The 17,267-nt window shown below is 42.0% G+C and overlaps 1 protein-coding gene across 2 annotated transcripts in view; it reads left to right on the forward strand.

Annotated features, from left to right (window-relative positions):
• Positions 1-17,267, forward strand: part of ADAMTS9 (ADAM metallopeptidase with thrombospondin type 1 motif 9) — a gene marked incomplete at its 5' end in the record, with an annotated part of 165,082 nt that overhangs the window by 50,345 nt on the left and 97,470 nt on the right. For both annotated transcript variants that reach the window (XM_082848658.1, XM_082848659.1), the window contains 7 exons: positions 2,710-2,891; positions 2,982-3,118; positions 4,878-4,995; positions 5,245-5,340; positions 13,241-13,407; positions 13,500-13,629; positions 14,202-14,328. In XM_082848658.1, coding sequence (XP_082704784.1) covers positions 2,710-2,891; positions 2,982-3,118; positions 4,878-4,995; positions 5,245-5,340; positions 13,241-13,407; positions 13,500-13,629; positions 14,202-14,328 — 957 coding nt within the window. The remainder of the gene's footprint in view (positions 1-2,709; positions 2,892-2,981; positions 3,119-4,877; positions 4,996-5,244; positions 5,341-13,240; positions 13,408-13,499; positions 13,630-14,201; positions 14,329-17,267) is intronic.

Raw genomic sequence — 17,267 nt, forward strand, 5'->3', positions numbered from 1 at the left:
TCAGCCCTTGAAGTAGATATTAGCATCATCTTTCTTTTACGGGTAGGGAAACTGAGGCTTAGCAACACTGAGCGATTTACCTACGATTGCACCATGGTTAAGAGGCAGGGCTGGGATTCAAATCCTGTTTCCAGAATCTGTATCTATAACCTTCAGCAATATTGCCTTTTACCTGGAGTGTTTTCTGTGTGTTCTTTATTTTTTTTAATGTCATTTATAGAAATAAGTCACAAAATGCTCTTTGACATTTGATAGTGGTCAAAGCAAGCAAAGGTGGATTCTGTTACCATGTGAATCAGGAAGCCACCTGCAAATGTTAACTCTTTGCTGCCCGAGGAACTGCTGCTCTTGATCAATTTCAAGAGTCAGAAAACACTTCTTATATAAGAGAACCGAAAGAAAAAAAATCACTGAAAAAAATTTATTTTCAAAGGGAAAGAAATATGAGTTACTTTCAGACAACAGGTAAATGATCTGATGGATCCATTGTAGTTTGTTGGGACATTTTAAAAGATTCCACAGAGATCATTTCAATTTGAGAAAAAAATTGAAGGGGTCTTCTTTGTAGAAGGAAAAACAGGTTTTACAGCGTTAGGAGCCCGAGTTATTCATGTGTCATCAGTGATATTTTATGCATGAGACTGGGGTGCTTTGGTACTGAGAGAAGAACTTGGTATCCAGAAAACCAAGGCTGTATCTCTAAATGGCACCAAAAAAGAAAAAGACAGGACTCTGGACCATAGTTCCTGGAGAATGAAGCAGGGAAGAGCACAGTGGGAGAACCTGGGAAGCTTGAATTCCAGTCCTGTCTCTGTTCTTTTATTAGCTGTGTTACCTTGGGCAAAGTCCTTAACTTCTCTGAACCTTCCATCCCTTGATCTAAAAGTCCCTCAGCTACCCTCCCCTTGGGCAAGATATGAGTGAATATGGGCGAGTCAAGCACACAAGGCAGATATAAATCATATGGGCCTAATGGGGAAATGATCAGACATAGATACTGTTGGGTTTTGAGCCGTTTTGCATCCCTAGATGCAGTCTTCTTCATAATAACAATGAATAGTTAGTTATGAGACTCCTTGCTGAGCTCCTCGTTTATAACAAGCCTTTCAGGTGCACAGCATCATCTCTGTTTACATGTGCAGAATGAAGCTTACGGAGACCAGGTAACTTACACAAGGTTGCCCAGCCTGTAACTGCAAAGCCCATACTCCTACCTCCCTCTAGAAATCTTTGGTGGATGGAACATGTTTATGACAGCATCATGGCCAGGCAGCCCTTCCTGAGACTCAGGCACTCTGCAGTACCACTGAGACCTGCCTCACGGTGCACACGTCTTAGCTCAGATTTGGTACTCAAAACAAAGAAACCGCTGAATCGGATGGGATTAGGTTGGGTTGTGCTGACGTGTAACATCATAGTCACTAACATTTTTAGGCATTTGCTGTGTGCACTCATTTTAGAGAAGAGGAAAACTGAAGCTCTGGGAGACTAAGAACTCTGTCTAAGGTCACACAGTGAGGGTGGGGCCAAGATAAGAAGTCAGATGCAACTCTAGAGCCTCACGGGCTCAGCTAGACTGCCCCTCATTCTGTATTTTATAGTCATGGATATATTTCCCTTCCCCAAGCCCTGTTAACAAAACAAAGCAAAAAAAACAAACCAAAACAAACAAACAAAAAAAAAACCACTTCTTGTGGTCCAAATTACTCTGAAAGATTCATTCTAAAGAGAAAAGGTAGAAATCTTTCAGTCTGAGAGGTGCCCTCAACTGTGGTACCTGTGGTATGCGAGTAGCTCTGGTATCCGAGCTGCTCCAGCCCTGGGCTGTGAGTGAGTCCAATTTCCTCCGATTCTGTGATCTTCCCGTCTCTGTGATGCACTTGGCAAGCTGTTGACTGCCGGGAGACGGGTTGTTTAATATACTCTCTGGGTCACATCTGGAAAATCCATGAACGGGGCTGCATGCTGAGATTAAATTTGCATTGTGATGCTTTGCAAGGCGTCCTCCATACTCCTGTCACACGAAAGTTAATGAAGCCTTTACACTCTCTCCTGTTAAGTTAGTCAAAATATGAGCACATCTTATTCCATCTTATTTGTAAAACAAAGCAAAAACAATGGTCATGCAGGGAGAGAGAGGAAGAGAGAAGAGGGACAGAAATGAATGGAAATGGAATGGTGCAAGTTTTAGGATGGTTGCCCATGAAAGTACCATGATACGGGAGGTAGACAAGAGCATTCCAAGTACTCATTTGTACCTTTGTCCTTCTATGTTTTTAAAACTGAAGGACTGTGGATGTTCACGGGAAGGAGGACACAGAATGGCCTAATAGACGCCAGGTTTTATGTTTCACACTTTAAGTTAGATGCTCTCCTATTTTATCCTCAAAACAGACTTACCAGGTGGTGCCTTCCCATTCTACAGATGGAAGGGCTGAGGCTCAAGGACCTTCAGTGACTGGCCCAAGGTTATAGACTTAATGATACTGAAGGCAGAGTGCAAACCCAGATTCCAGAGCCCTTGCCCTGGCCACTGTCACTGTCCACTTCACATTTGCTTCCCTCAAAGACAGGAAGCCACATTGTAATACATGACATTATGATACATTAGAGAAATACGTTATAATACAGTATGTGTGTTCTTTACATTATCAAGTAATGGGGAGAAATACATTGTAATACAGCACGTGTGTTCTTTCCTTTTCTCAGGCCAAAAAATGGCGGGAAGTACTGTGTAGGGCGCAGAATGAAATTTAAGTCCTGCAACACGGAGCCATGTCCCAAGCAGAAGCGAGACTTCCGAGACGAACAGTGTGCTCACTTTGATGGAAAGCATTTCAACATCAATGGTCTGCTTCCGAACGTGCGCTGGGTCCCGAAGTACAGTGGAAGTAAGTGCATCTGGGGACGTGCTCGTGGCTGGCAGGCTGGCACGGGGTCCAGGCACAAAAGTCACGTTGCATGGTGTCTCTCCTGTCTAGTTTTGATGAAGGACCGCTGCAAGCTGTTCTGCAGGGTGGCGGGGAACACGGCCTACTATCAGCTCCGTGACAGAGTGGTAGATGGAACTCCATGTGGCCAGGACACCAATGACATCTGTGTCCAAGGCCTTTGCCGGGTGAGTCCCAGATGGCGATTTCTTCACTGTGTTGTCTTGCTGCCAAGCTGTGATGTGTGGCTTCCTTCATAGAGTAGCAGCTGCTAGTATCTGTGCATCATCTCCAGGGCAGTGGTTCTCAAAGTGGGGGCCCCCGGACCAACATCAGCACCACCCAATTCTTTTTTTTTCTTTATGTTTTATTTTATTTGATTTATTTTTTTTATTGAAGTATAGTTGATTTACAATGTTGTGTTAGTTCCAGGTGTACAGCAAAGTGATGCAGTTACCTATGTGTGTGTGTATTCCGTTATAGGTTATTACAAAATATCGAGTATAGTTCCCTGTGCTATACAGTAGGTCCTTGTTGGTTATCTCTTTTCCGTATAGTAGTGTGTATCTGTTAGTCCCAAACTCCTAATTTATCCCTTCCAGCACCACCTGATTCTGATGCATGCCAAAGTTTGAGAACCACTGCCCTAGATTTTTCTGACACTCTCTGTGGGAGTCTGAAAAAAAACCTCCCTGTGAAGATTTATTATAATTGACACACATACACACTTCTTTACGATAACCACAGTGCATAAGGTTAAACCCAAAAGCTTCCTGACAGTGAGTTTTGGAGATTGAATAGCTGTGCTCCAAAAAGATGTTACGAGGAAGAGCCGGCCTCACTCAGATTTCTGATTTGAAGCAGGATAACTTCTACCAAAGACATACAGGCAAATTATTCTTGGGAGGGAAATCGAGACCCTTCTGGCAGATGGTAAAGCGTCAGAGTGCTGATTTCTTGAGGGCTTGGCACCATTTCCCAGCTCTCACCAGTCAGAACTCCTCCCTCGCAGCCCGGCTCTGAGATGATGTATCTGTTCCTTGCATGGAGTCCAGGGCACATTGGAGCTCCTCATTGGTAGGATTTGATTGAAGAGCCCCTATGAGCTTCACCCGCCTCCTGACCCACAGCTACGGTGCGGACTTCCCTTTTAGTCCATGCGCTAGAGCAAAACATTGAGTGTCTCCTCAAAGACTAGTTCATTCGAAGGAACAAAATAGTTGAGGATGTGAACTCTGTCCTCCTGGTCTTCTGGTGATTGCCGGTGACCTTTTCAGACCCCAGTCTACACTGCTGCCTTGCATTAAGATGTGAAGAAATTAAAGAGGCCGCTTAGAGCCTGAGGCCTCAACCTGGCAGCCTGGAGTCATGCTTTTGTCCTCCATTCATAGCCTGTATTTAAACATAGGGGATTTCACAAAAAATCAAATTTTCCAGTCCCTTTTGAAACATTGGGATACGTCAACACTGGGCTCCTATTTCTGCATGGCAGCAGTAGCCTGCAGTGGACAGCGGCTGCTCCCTTAAGATGCGGTGTGAGCTCTTTAATGGGATACAGTCCTCAACCTCTCTTGTTTTTTTCATTCCTGAGCTATTTTCCTCATTTACTTTACTTGTAGACTAGTGCTTCTCTAACTTTAATCTGTAGACGAAGCACTTAAGGGTCTTATTAGCATGCCAGAAAATCTACTCTGACTCAGTACATCTGGGTGGGGCCTAAGATTCTGCATCCCCAACATCCCTGGGGATGCCCATGGCTGCTGGTCCAAGGACCACATTTTCCCCCAGCAAGGCTAAAGACAATTTGAGTTCCCAACCCTTGAAAGTTTAAAGAGACTTAAAAGTTCTTGTCATTTTGAATGCACCTCATTCAAAGAAACACATTACGTATCATTTTATAATCTCTCTAATACTTACCATGTATTTCAACTGTTTTCTTTTTAAAAGCAAGCTGGATGCGATCATGTTTTAAACTCAAAAGCCCGGAGAGATAAATGTGGGGTTTGTGGTGGCGATAATTCTTCGTGCAAAACAGTGGCAGGAACATTTAATACAGTACATTATGGTAAGAATTTGTTCCTAAGAACCATGAGAAGGAAAATAGTCAAAGTGTAAACATTGTTAACCACGTGTAATACGTAAAAGTATTCATGTCAAGTGTAAAATGAGTCTTGATAAGGTACATTACCCATCTGGCTATAAGGCACCTAATAGTGAGAATTACATTGTATTCCTTTGTTGCCACCCTTTACACCATGCTTAGAGAAAATGAACCAATCTGTGGGATGCTCAATTTCTGCTCACTTCTTTTCAGGTTACAATATTGTGGTCCGAATTCCAGCTGGTGCTACCAATATCGATGTGCGGCAGCACAGTTTCTCAGGGAAATCAGAGGATGATAACTACTTAGGTGAGATGGGTGCCCCCTGCCATTTGCAGGAATTCTGGTTCTCTGGAGCAGTTGGCAGAGGCTCCTTCCTTTCCCCTATAGCAGGTGGACAGCTTTCAGATGTCATGTATTTTCATAAAAGAAAGAAGTTGATCTTGAAACTCATTATTTTATTTCTCCCTTGTACATTACACCGTCAGCCTGTTGATTTACGAGTTGTGTAGTTATAGTAGTCAGTATCAAGGAATTGACTCTGGATCTTAGAAAATAGGCCCCATTAACATCTTTATTGGAGTATAATTGCTTTACAATGGTGCGTTAGTTTCTGCTGTATAACAGGGTGAATCAGCTATACGTATACATACGTCCCCATATCTCCCCAAATCAAATTTTGAAAGTATTTGCCTTGTAAGTTTAGCCTAAAATCATTGCTCTTTTTGAGTCTTTAAAAAAAAAAAAAAAAATCTGTCCTTTGGGTAACTGACATGCCAGTGTTGTAGTAGAGGTGTTAGTTGACTTAACCAATAGCAGACCACAGGTGGACTTATTCAACATTTCATGATTCCCGGTCATTCCAGAAGGTTCTATACTGGCAATATGTTTCTTATGTCATTGCTAACGTGGCCCATCTTGTTACTTCATAGTTTCTTCATCTTTCTCTCACCATGGCCAGGCACATGATTAATTCATATCTCTTCCTATTTTCAAACCACAGCTCACCAACAACCCTGTGTTCATTTTCAACTGTTTGCTCAGCCCAGTCCCACTTCAGATTATCATTATGTAAACTTCCATAAGTGATTAGGAAATTCACCCAATTATTTTTCATTTAAAAAAGGACATGGGGACTGGGGTAATGACAGAAAGGGATTCAGCTAGTTACCTTGCACAATCGGATTCTTCTTAGCTCTGAAAAGCAGCACAACTTGCACTCAGATCTAGAAGAAATCAGGGCAGTCTTGCTGGGCAGTCAGTTTTTAAAAGAAATGAATGGACTTCCTTATAATGTCCAGGCAGGGACTCCATGCATCTGAATACCGCCTCTGTAGAGGCTTAGTCCAAACATCTGGAAATATTGAGTTAGAAATGAGAATGTGTTGGATTGAATTAGAACCCGTATCTATATTTTGGAATGTCTGCATGAAATCGTTTATAGATAAGCAATGACCCTTTAGCCAAGCGTGCTAATTAAATGTAACATTTACACATGCCTGTGTTGTAGCATTTTCTGCAATGTCTCATCATTCATTCAGCCAGCCACTTATTTAATATGTGCCAGGCCCTGTTCTAGGCACAATGAACAAAACAGAACAAAAACATTAAAAAAATAAATAAAAATTTCTGTCTTCTTAGAACTTTTTAGTGGAAGGAGATAGACAATACACAGGTAATAGAAGGTAATAAGTAAAATTAGAAAACAGAGCAGCATAAAGGAAATTGGGACACTGAGAGTGGGCGGGAACAGTGGAGTTGAAATGCTTGAATTGTAGTGAGAGACAATGGCTGTCTAGGGGAAGAGCATTCCAGGCAGAGGGAACAGCCAATGTGAAATCCTTAAAAGAGGAATATGTCTAGTTTGTTCCAAGGATAGAGGGAGGCCAGTGTGGCTGGAGCTTTGTAAGCACAGAGGAGAGTCCCAGATGAGATTAAACAGGTATCAGGACTGGATCATATAGGGCCATATAATCATTGAAAGGACTTGAACTCTGAAAGACGAGGGTAGCGACTAGAGGTTTTGAACCAAGGAAACACATGATATAATCATATTTATATTTTTTAAAGAGTACCCTGGCTGTTATGTTGAGAATAGATGGGGTCGGTAGGTAGGGTACAGGGTAGAAACAGAAAGATGGGTTAGAAAGTTCTTGCAGTAGTCAAAGAGAGATGTGCTGGAGGCTTGTCCCCAGGTGGGAGCAGTGGAATTGGCAGTACACAGTCAAATTCTGGATATCTTTTGAGGGTAGAGCCATCATGATTAGTGGATGGGTTGAATATGGTATATCAGAGAAAGAGAAGGGTCAAGGATGACTCCATGGTTTTGACCTGAGCAGCCAAAAGGATGCAGTCACCATCCACTCACTTGAGACTTGTTCCTTATCTATCCATGTGACCACTAGTGTTTTAGGGTCAGAAGCTGTGTCTTTATATTCTTAGCTCCTGATATGAAGCCTTCACATGATATGAACTAAGTACGTGATGGCTGAATTATTGAATAATTATTGAATAATAATTATTGCTCATGCTGTCTTCACTTACTGAGTACCTGTCATGTGCCTAATGGGGGGATGGAGTTATGATGGAAATATACGGAATCATTCCTCTTTAAAGACTGTAAAATCTTACTTGGAATCAATTCTCAGTGGTTGCATCAGCTTTTCCTCACCCTAAATATGCAAATGAGTGGTACCTTTGAAAACAGTTAACAAAGTTCTTGAGGACCCTATCCAAATTATTTTTGGGGAATCCCACATTTCTCCTTCAACCACGGTGCACAATGGGTCAAGCACTTTTCTTTGTGGACTGGATTATAAATTAGAACCTGTGACTGCTGTGGCCTTACTACTTCCTAATTAAATCCAGCAGTATTGCATGCAGCCTCCCTTATTGGTTAATTTCCTGAGAGCCAAACACCATGTTGAGCTGTTCCTTTCTTCTCATCGAAAAGGAGAAGGATTCTCCACTGTTATTCTCCTTTTAGAAAAACAATCTCTTTCCAAGCAGTGGCCTCAGTTCAATTCAACTTCATCAACCAGGTCAGGTGCCTGAATTGGGGAGGGCCTTCTTATATCCTTTTATTTCTCGCTAGAGGTTTCTTAATCTCCTTGTAAAGAATGAAAGCAAAATTAAAGAAGATTTGTCATCTGGGACAGAGAGTCTGAGGTAGTCATGGCTCTTTAATGGAATATTATGGGAAAGTTACCTGTTGGCCAAAGAACGTCTCTCTGGAAATAAATGAAAAGTCCAAGCAAAGATGGCGAGTCACAGTTCACTGAGCATGAAGGTCAAGACCTTAGAGCCTTTGAACCTTACAGTGGTTTCTTAACAAGTTAGGAGGAATATGATGTTGTCATCAAATCTGCCGGGTGTAAATGTTTACTCTTGGCTTGAAGGAAGGCGCAGCAAATGCTCTAAGAATATTTTAAAGCCCCCAGTTGAGTCTTGCTGGAGGCCAGTCCTAGCTGTTCGGTTGCTAAGCGATCATCTGTATACCTCACTTTTTTTTTTTCAAGGTCAGTCAAGCCATACTCTTTTCGCATGTGTTGGTGAAGGAGCAGTTTCCAGGAGAGAGAGCCTTTGTAGCAGCCCAGCTCTGATGGGTGAAATGGGGGGGAAACCAACCCAGGAAATTAGCTCCCTAATCGCATTAGTGGGAGGTTGGGCAGTAGACTGTTGTTTTCAGGAAACTATTTGTTTCACAAGGTACCGAAGCAGAAAGTCTCCATGTCAAAGGTCATCCTTTCAGCATAGACCCCTCCCTCCCGTTGGGTTGAAGCCAAGTTGCACCCAGTGCTACCATGTTCGTGTTTCTTTAGGAGAAAAAGGAGCCATTTCCATGGTGCTTATTTGTCTACAGGACACTTAGCCCTTGATTAATGGTGGCGGTGGGAAGACAGGAATCGATCCAGTTCAAGATAAAGCAGGAACTCCATTTCACCTGATGACTCCTATCTCCTTTCCTACTCACCGTCTAATGGGATAAGGAGCATGCAGTGAAGGGTGAAATGCCCCCAGGTCAGCATAAGCATGAGAGGAAGCCTGGAGACACTGGAAAGGAGCCCCCAGAATTAACATAGGCTAGATGATTGCTCTTTGAATACAGCCAGAACTGGATTATCGCTTAATTTACAGAACTGGCCTTGTGACATCTCATTTCCCCCCTTTTAGTGAAACGTCAGCTGAGTAGCTAGCATGCGACTTCACTTGAAAGAACTGGGTGATTTTTCTGGCAGCACATCCTGCCACCGCCATGTAAGTGACCCACGTTAGGAGGCAGCCTCAGGAGGCCTGAGGTGCCACAGAAACAACCTCGTCTCCAACCAGTGACCCACTGAAACTCCTACATCTTGCATGGCCGGTGGGTCTCACGCTACAGGAGCTGCAGGGGAGATGAGGTTGTCAGAGGTTTACACTGACGGGGAACCAGTTATTTGGCTGGAAGCTGTCTGTTCTCCTTGTCACGAATGTCAGGTTCCATCAATCACTTGTTCTTTCGACATCGTTGACTGAGCACCTACTATGGACTGGGATCTTTCTTAGGCTTAGAAAAGTGCATTTTTAAATGTTGGCTTTACTTAAAGAGGCTCGTGCAGTCTAGCAGAACAAATGTCTTAAATTTTTAAAAATCTCTAGCTAAACTTATTTGCTTTCAATTTGTACATAAGCTAACGCCTGAATTCATTCACTCATTTCGTGGATATGTGTTGACCTTCTTCTTAGAAAACTTTAGTGGTTAACAGGCTCTGGAGACACACTTCCACGATTAGAAGTCACCTGGCCTCAGAAAATATTGTCATAATGTTTAAGTCATGCTTTTCTTATCCATGAATTAAGCAAGTATCAAAGTGTGATGAGGGGATAATGCATTTGAAGGCATTTTGACCCGCCAGCTACCAAATCCTATATGCACTATCCTGCTTCATGTTTGTAACAATTCTATAAGAAATCCATCATACAGAGGACGAAACTGAGGCTCAGAGAGGTTGAATAACTTACCCAAGGTCACATGAACAGAAAATGGGAAAAGAGTTAAAATCCTTATTGGTCTGACCTCAGACCCTGTACCCTTAACCACTTCACTTTACTACTTCCATATAGAAACATGTGTAGCTGACCTGGGGATGAACATGACTGGGGTTGAGGCTTATTGGTGGGAGTGAATGGTGAGGTTGGAAGAATAGGTCATGATAAGATTTGTAAAGATACAGGAAGGTGATGCTAAGGAATTTGAGCTACATTCTGTTGGTAGTAGAGGGACAATCAAAGGATTTTGGATCAAGAAGAAGAAGCCAAGATCCTGGATTGCCTATTTCAAAAGATTATCTTTTTAAAAGCTTTTGCTCCTGTGTCACCACTTTCTTCCCAACCATTTCCAATGAAGGCATCTTACTTTTACCTCAGGGCCAAGATGGGGCTTATAAGGTAGGAGTTCTGGTAGATGAAGCGCAGGTTTAGGGATCAAATTTGATGCAATTAATTCTGTTCCTGCGAAGAGCAGTCCTTGCATCAGTATAGCGCCCAGCTGGGTGAACTCTGTGAGGTTCCCGTGTCCTGGAAAACAGGGCCACTACTGCTACTGAGCCACAGGGAATATTCAGAGCTTCATTGAAGCCTTCATTAATTTCCACCTAAGGGTATGATATCTACTTGCCCTAAATCCTCTCAACCTCTTCTACATATGCATTGCTTCTGGTCTACTTCTGGTGAAAGACAGCGCGTCACCTGCATCAGTGAAGGGCAGGTTAGGATCTGGCAGACGCCTAAGATAACTTGGCTCCCCCCCCATCCCACAACCAAGACAGATGTCATCAATGATGCTGAGACACGATGCTGTCAGGGAATCCTGTTCTGCGTAGCTTCTTGAACGGCTAGTACCAAATGATTGACATTTGTGTCTGGGAGGACACCTGTTTGCCAACCCTGGGTCCAATTTCCACATTCCTTTTATTCACCTAAATACATGGCCTGTGCATTTCAAGGGATCCCTCGCTGCCGAGATTTGCTAATCGTGCACAACTTACAGAAGGTTACTGGCCTCTTTCTAGTATTTTGTTTAGGGCTCAAATGTTTAATAGCTCTGCTTTCTTGAGTACCTGCTACATGTCAAGCTCAAAACATGGGAGAATTCATTATTCAAAGAGCAGTAGTACTGAAAAAAAAAAAAGGTACTTAAAATAAAACCAAACTTTTATAGTAAATACTAGGGGGAAGATATGATTGGGATATGATTTGATTTGATCATGATATGATTGGGATTTTATCTTGAGAAATTAATCAAAAAGTATAAATTTTATTTTTTCTTATATCCAACAAAATTGTATTTTGATTTTAATCATGCCCACATTTTTAGAATGGAGAATAAGCAATTAATAAATATTTTTCCCTAAGTTTTCCAGTCAAGTCATGTGATAGAGTGGTACATTCTTTGCTTAAAGTTTGAATTTGACAGTAAAATCTGAAAACGAGTCATTTTTTAAAAAGCTTCCTGAGGTTTTTATTCACTTTCCCAGTAGTCTCTCTTGACACTTGGATGAGTAAATTATTCCTTCTGAAGCAGCTGTCATCTCATCTTCTTTGTCCATTTTTATTTCCTTTTCTTAAATGTCTAACTGGTCTAACTCTGTCATGTTCTTAGTTGGCCAGTGTTTTGGCACTTGACTCAAGCTGTTCTCTAACATTCCTTGTTCAGCTTCACTGATTGTTGCATCTTCTGCAAGATTCACAGTGGATTCATTCATTCTTCCCCCCAAAAACTATTTTTTGAGCATCTACCATGTGTTCTTTCAGAAGCTGAGATATAGCTGTGAATAAAGCAGTCCAAAAATCCTTGCTTACATTCCTGTTTGGAGAGAGAGAGCATAAACAAAGTGATATGGAGAAAAATTAAGGTGGGAAATGGGATAGGAAGTATGGAATCTGTGCTTCCAATGGGAGGGGCTTGCAGTTTTAAAAACAATGATCCAGGTAGGTTTTACCATGTAACAAATTATCTCAAGATATAGTGGCTTACAACAACAAGTATATATAATATCCCAGTTTCTGTGTGTCAGGAATCTGGGAGCAGCATAGCTGGGTGTTTCAGGCTTAAGGTCTCTCCTGAAGTGGCTGTGAAGACTTCAGTTAGGGCTGTGATCCTGTCCGAAAGCTTGACTGGGGCTAGCAGATCCACTTACCAGATGCCTCACGTAGATGCTATTGGCAGTAGGCTTTGGTTCCTCACTGATTTTTGCAAGATGCCTCTCGATGAGGCTGCTTGAGTATCCTCACAACATGGCATCTGACTTCTCTCCTAAAGCCAGAGATTCAAGGAAGAGCAAGGTGGAGCCCTAATGCCTTTGACCTGGCCTTGGAAGTCACAGTATCCTAGTGATCACACCAGTGCTACTATTATTGCATCAGTGCTACTCAGTGTGGTAGGGAACAACACAGGTGTGACTATCAAAAGGCAAGGATTGTTGGGGCCGTATTGGAGGCTGGCTACCTCAGTGGGCCTCGCCAAGGAAGTGATATTTGAGCATCATATTGGCTGTGGATTTCTACATTTCAACATCTGTCTAAACAGAGAAAACTAACAAAGATTCAGTAGGTTCAGCTAATTCTCATATGAAGTAGAAAGGGTTATTTGTGTGGGAACCAATTTTGTAAGTGTTCATTTTATTAATATGTATTTTTAAATCATAAAACTTTTTTCTTCTTTTAAATTGGGGTAATGTTGGTTTATACCATTAGATAAGTTTCACATGTACAGCATTATATTTCTGCTTCTGTATATACTACAGCTTGCTCACCACGAAAAATTTAGTCTCCATCCATCACTATCCAGTTGATCTCCTTTACCCTTTTTGCCCCCCGCCCCGCCCCTTCTCCTCTGGTAACCACAGCTCATTGCTTCCATCTGTAATCCTGTGTTTGCGGGGCTTGTATCAAAAACCCCAGGCTAATTAGCACGCTTGTATTATATTTCTAATTTTCAAGGGCACCATGAAGGGGAGGTGTTTTATCTCCACTTAAGAGATAAAGCGATCAAGACCGAGAGGAGGAAAGTGATGTCCCAAGGCCACATAGTTGCCAGGTGGCAAAGTTCGGATTTGAGCCTGTGCGTGTCTGGCTGAACAGTCTACGTTCTTCACACTCTGGCTGTCTGCCTATCAAAGTATTATTTCAGGTGGCAGCAAATCAATGAATTCTCTTTTCTCATCTTTAGCTTTATCAAGCAGTAAAGGTGAATTCTTGCTAAATGGAGACTTTGTTGTCACAATGTCCAAAAGGGAAATCCGGGTTGGGAATGCCGTGATAGAGTACAGCGGGTCCGACAACGTAGTGGAAAGAATCAACTCCACAGATCGCATTGAACAAGAACTTTTGCTTCAGGTAAACACTTGGCAATGAGCCCATGCCCATTTTCTAACTCCAAGAATCACCAGGCCCACACACATCCTCTCCATTTTGTCTGCACGTCCCAGGTGTTGTCCGTGGGAAAGTTATACAACCCTGATGTGCGCTATTCTTTCAACATTCCAATTGAAGACAAACCCCAGCAGTTTTACTGGAACAGTCATGGACCCTGGCAAGCATGCAGCAAACCCTGCCAAGGTATCTACTTTTAGGTTGAGTTTGGGGGATTCAAGGTGTTTTTTATTTTTTTGGAAGCAGCCGAATACATGCAATCTATAAACCTTTCGATCTGCATGCATTTTCTAATCTTTCTCTGCATCTATCTGGTCACTTTGGGCTGGCAAGTTGAGCTGTTCAAGGGGTTCAGGATATGCTAGGTTTCCTCGTTATGTGTGAAGCCAAGCAAAATCAGCTCTGCCAAGCTGATTTTCCAGAGACATAGATTTAGTAGTCGTATTATGTGGTTGATCTTGTTTCCTTTTGTCTACAGTATGAGTTGTCAAACTACAGCCAGTGGGCTGAATCCAGCCCACTTCCTGCTTTTATAAATAAAGTTTTATTGAAACACAGACACACCCATTTTTTACATTTGTAAGCAGCTGCTTTTGCCCTATAACAAGAGTTTAGTAGCTGCGACAGAAGTCATGTGGCCCACGAAACCAAAAATATTGACTATCTAACCCTTTACAGAAGATGTTTGCCAGTCCCTGGTCTAAATAGTTTATGGAATAGGCTACTTTGTCTGAATAATTTTTTTCCTCCTTGCTTAGGGGAGCGGAAACGAAAACCTGTTTGTACCAGGGAATCTGATCAGCTTACAGTTTCTGATCAAAGATGTGATCGGCTGCCCCAGCCAGCACCCATTACTGAACCCTGCGGCACAGACTGTGACCTGAGGTGAGGCCAGTGTTTCCTCATGGTCTTTAGTACTGAGTTGTGAGGGTTTTGTAGGAGGTCTCTGCATGTGAGAAGCAGGTGTGGTTGTTAGTCTTTAGACCCCCTTCCTTGTGTTTCAGTGGAATAAGCTTTAGCCAATTTTCCATCCCTCTGAAACTGATTAAGACACATACCTGCAGATTTCTGGTTCTTCTCCTGCGAATTAGAAACAACTACTAGAGTATGGCACTTGCCAAAAAACGTTCTCATTTGACCCTCACAACTCGCTGCATAGGTGTTATTATGAGGGCGTTACGTCAAATGCAAAAGTTTGTTTGGAAAGGCAACAGAAAAGAGGTAACCTCGTCCATCAAGGTACCCATAATGCTCTGTATCCACCCACAGTGTTTATCACCCAGTATGAGAACTTTTACATACGTGAAAGTTGCAACGCACTAATGTAGAGTTACGGAGGGAACTAGAAGAAAATTTATGTAGAGATATCTAGATACGCAAACAGTTCTATATTTAAGAAAAATCTGAAATCTGAGGCAAGAAATGGCGAGTGAATAGAGAATTATCAAGCGTTTCCATTTCTCTTGGTGAAGAGGAATAACTCTGAGGAGTTTTCTGCTCCATGTCTGTTGCCCGCCCTACTTGCATTCCCTTAGATTTCACTTCCCCACTGACTGAATCCAGCTGGGGCCGGTAGAGTCTCAAAGGATCAGTGCAGATATTGTGGAACACCTGCCTGCAGCACTGAGCGTGCTCTTATAATCCCAAGGAAGGCGGGTTTGTACAAAGAACCACAAGTAATAGAACATGACCATAAAAAAAAAAAAGATTTTTGAAGAACCCTGTTTAAAGTTTATGCAAGGAGCACCAAGTTGAGGTGGAGATCATGTTTGAACTGTTTCTTCGAGAAACTAATATTTTTCACTTCAATCAGATTCTAAAATAAACTGCCATTAGTTGGTGATGATGCTGGCGAATTGGATGTTCTCCAGAGTTTCTCCTGCATTGGAAGCTTTCTGACGGAGAACAAAAATTAAGCAAATTGTACAAAGTGAATGCATTGAAAGGTAGCCTTGGATCCATGATACTTTTATGTAGAATTATGAAGATATCAACTGGATTTCTTTTCACTTTGTATTAATGGTTTACGTGGAGTTACATGCTACTCAGAACTTGGTTAGAGAATAAAATACCAAGGGTAATAATAATAGCAGCAGCTACTTTTTGTGAGTACTTGTCATGTGTGTTAAATGCTACACATGCCTTGTCTCATTTAATCCTCCTAGTAGCCCTATGAAATGGATCCTACTCGCCCCCATTTCACAGATAAGGAAGCTGAGCCTCCATGAGGTTAAGTGTCCTGCCTGGAGTCACTTAGCTAATAAGTGTTGAGCTTGTATTTGCACTTTCTGATTCTGATTTTTATTAAAACTCATGTCACAATAACTAGGTAAATAAAGTCAGGTCTTAAAGTCTTTGCATTTCATATAGTAGGTATATCAAAGGTACTATTCTAAATTCCCCATTTGGGGAAAGCCACCTGCTTTTTTTTATACTTAACATAAAAAAAGAAAAAAACAAACAAAACACCTTAAACTCTGCTGATACCAAAGGAGGACAGTAGCTCAGGGAACCGGCTTGGGTGATGATAGCACCTCTGGCTGATTAAAGAAAAGAAAGTGAAGGAATTTTAGCCATGCCTTTTGGTAGACGTGTCTATGGTAGAAGTGACAGACCTTGTGGGGGAGAATTTAGAAATAAAAAGAATAAAAGGGGAAGTTTAGGATTAGTTTTTAAAGCCTCATAACTAGACAGGTGCATGCTCATGTCTGAAATTAAGTAGAAGATCTTACTGATTGATTGATCGCACTGCACTGCTTGTGGGATCTTAGTTCCCCAACCAGGGATTGAACCCTGGCCCTCGGCAGTGCGAGCACAGAAGTCCTAACCCCTGGACCCCCAGGGAAGTCCCTAGAAGTTTGTGTTTGTATGTCAGCATTCAAGCTCATATCTTACTGGCATTTACAGATTGTTGGAAGAATAAAGTTGTTTACTGAAAAAACAGGCAAAGGCAGAAAGGCAAAATGCCCAAAGAAGGCATTACTGTCTGTCTTCTCTCTGTCAACTTGACAGTGGCTGTTTTTATGATTTATACTAATAATTGCCAAGTATCTTTGTGCAAAACTGAAAGATTGGAGAGAAGATTAATACTGGTTGCTCAAACTCTACAACAGCTTTTCCCAAAACATTTTTTTTTTTCCCAAAACATTTTTATGGAATGCTAGTTGAACAGGATGATCCACGGCAAACCAGTATGTGTGAGAAGTATTACTGACTGTCTTCTCCACTATGTGAAGATTTGTAATTCAGATTAACATTCTGAAGGCCCTGAGAAGTTCTGCAATAGAGGAACTTGCTTAAATCAGTAGTTCCCCAAATTATTTAATGCCACAATGCTCCACACACCCACTGGAGACACACATTCTCTTCTGTTTTCCACTTATTAACAAACACTTTGCTTTTCTGCAATATAGTAACACATTACAATTGTTACATGACATGAATGAATGAATTCAGAACACTGAAGGTGAGATGACTTTCCAGTGTGATAATAAGTGAAGTTAAGTGATAGCATTTTGAGAACTTTCCTAAAGCAGTGCTGTGACCTTTTCACAGACTACGCCACGTTCTCTGCCTGGGTTCTGGGGATTGTGTGACTATCAGGAAAACTCTGGTACACTTTTCCAGCCCAAGCTGCTGGTGCGCTTGTAGGGGGCAGGATTCCTGGCTCCCTTATCCAGGATGGAAAATAACCCTTCCACGAGGAAATGATGATGAAGGCAAAGAGAAGGTAGCTGAGAATCAAAGGGCGGATGAAAGTTCCAGATGCCTCTGTTGAATTGGTCCACATTTTTTGCCTCACTTCCTTAGGGAAGTGAGAGTTT

Source organism: Leucopleurus acutus (genome assembly GCF_964270905.1).
Source record: "Leucopleurus acutus genome assembly, chromosome: 10".
Taxonomy (NCBI): Eukaryota; Metazoa; Chordata; class Mammalia; order Artiodactyla; family Delphinidae; genus Leucopleurus; species Leucopleurus acutus.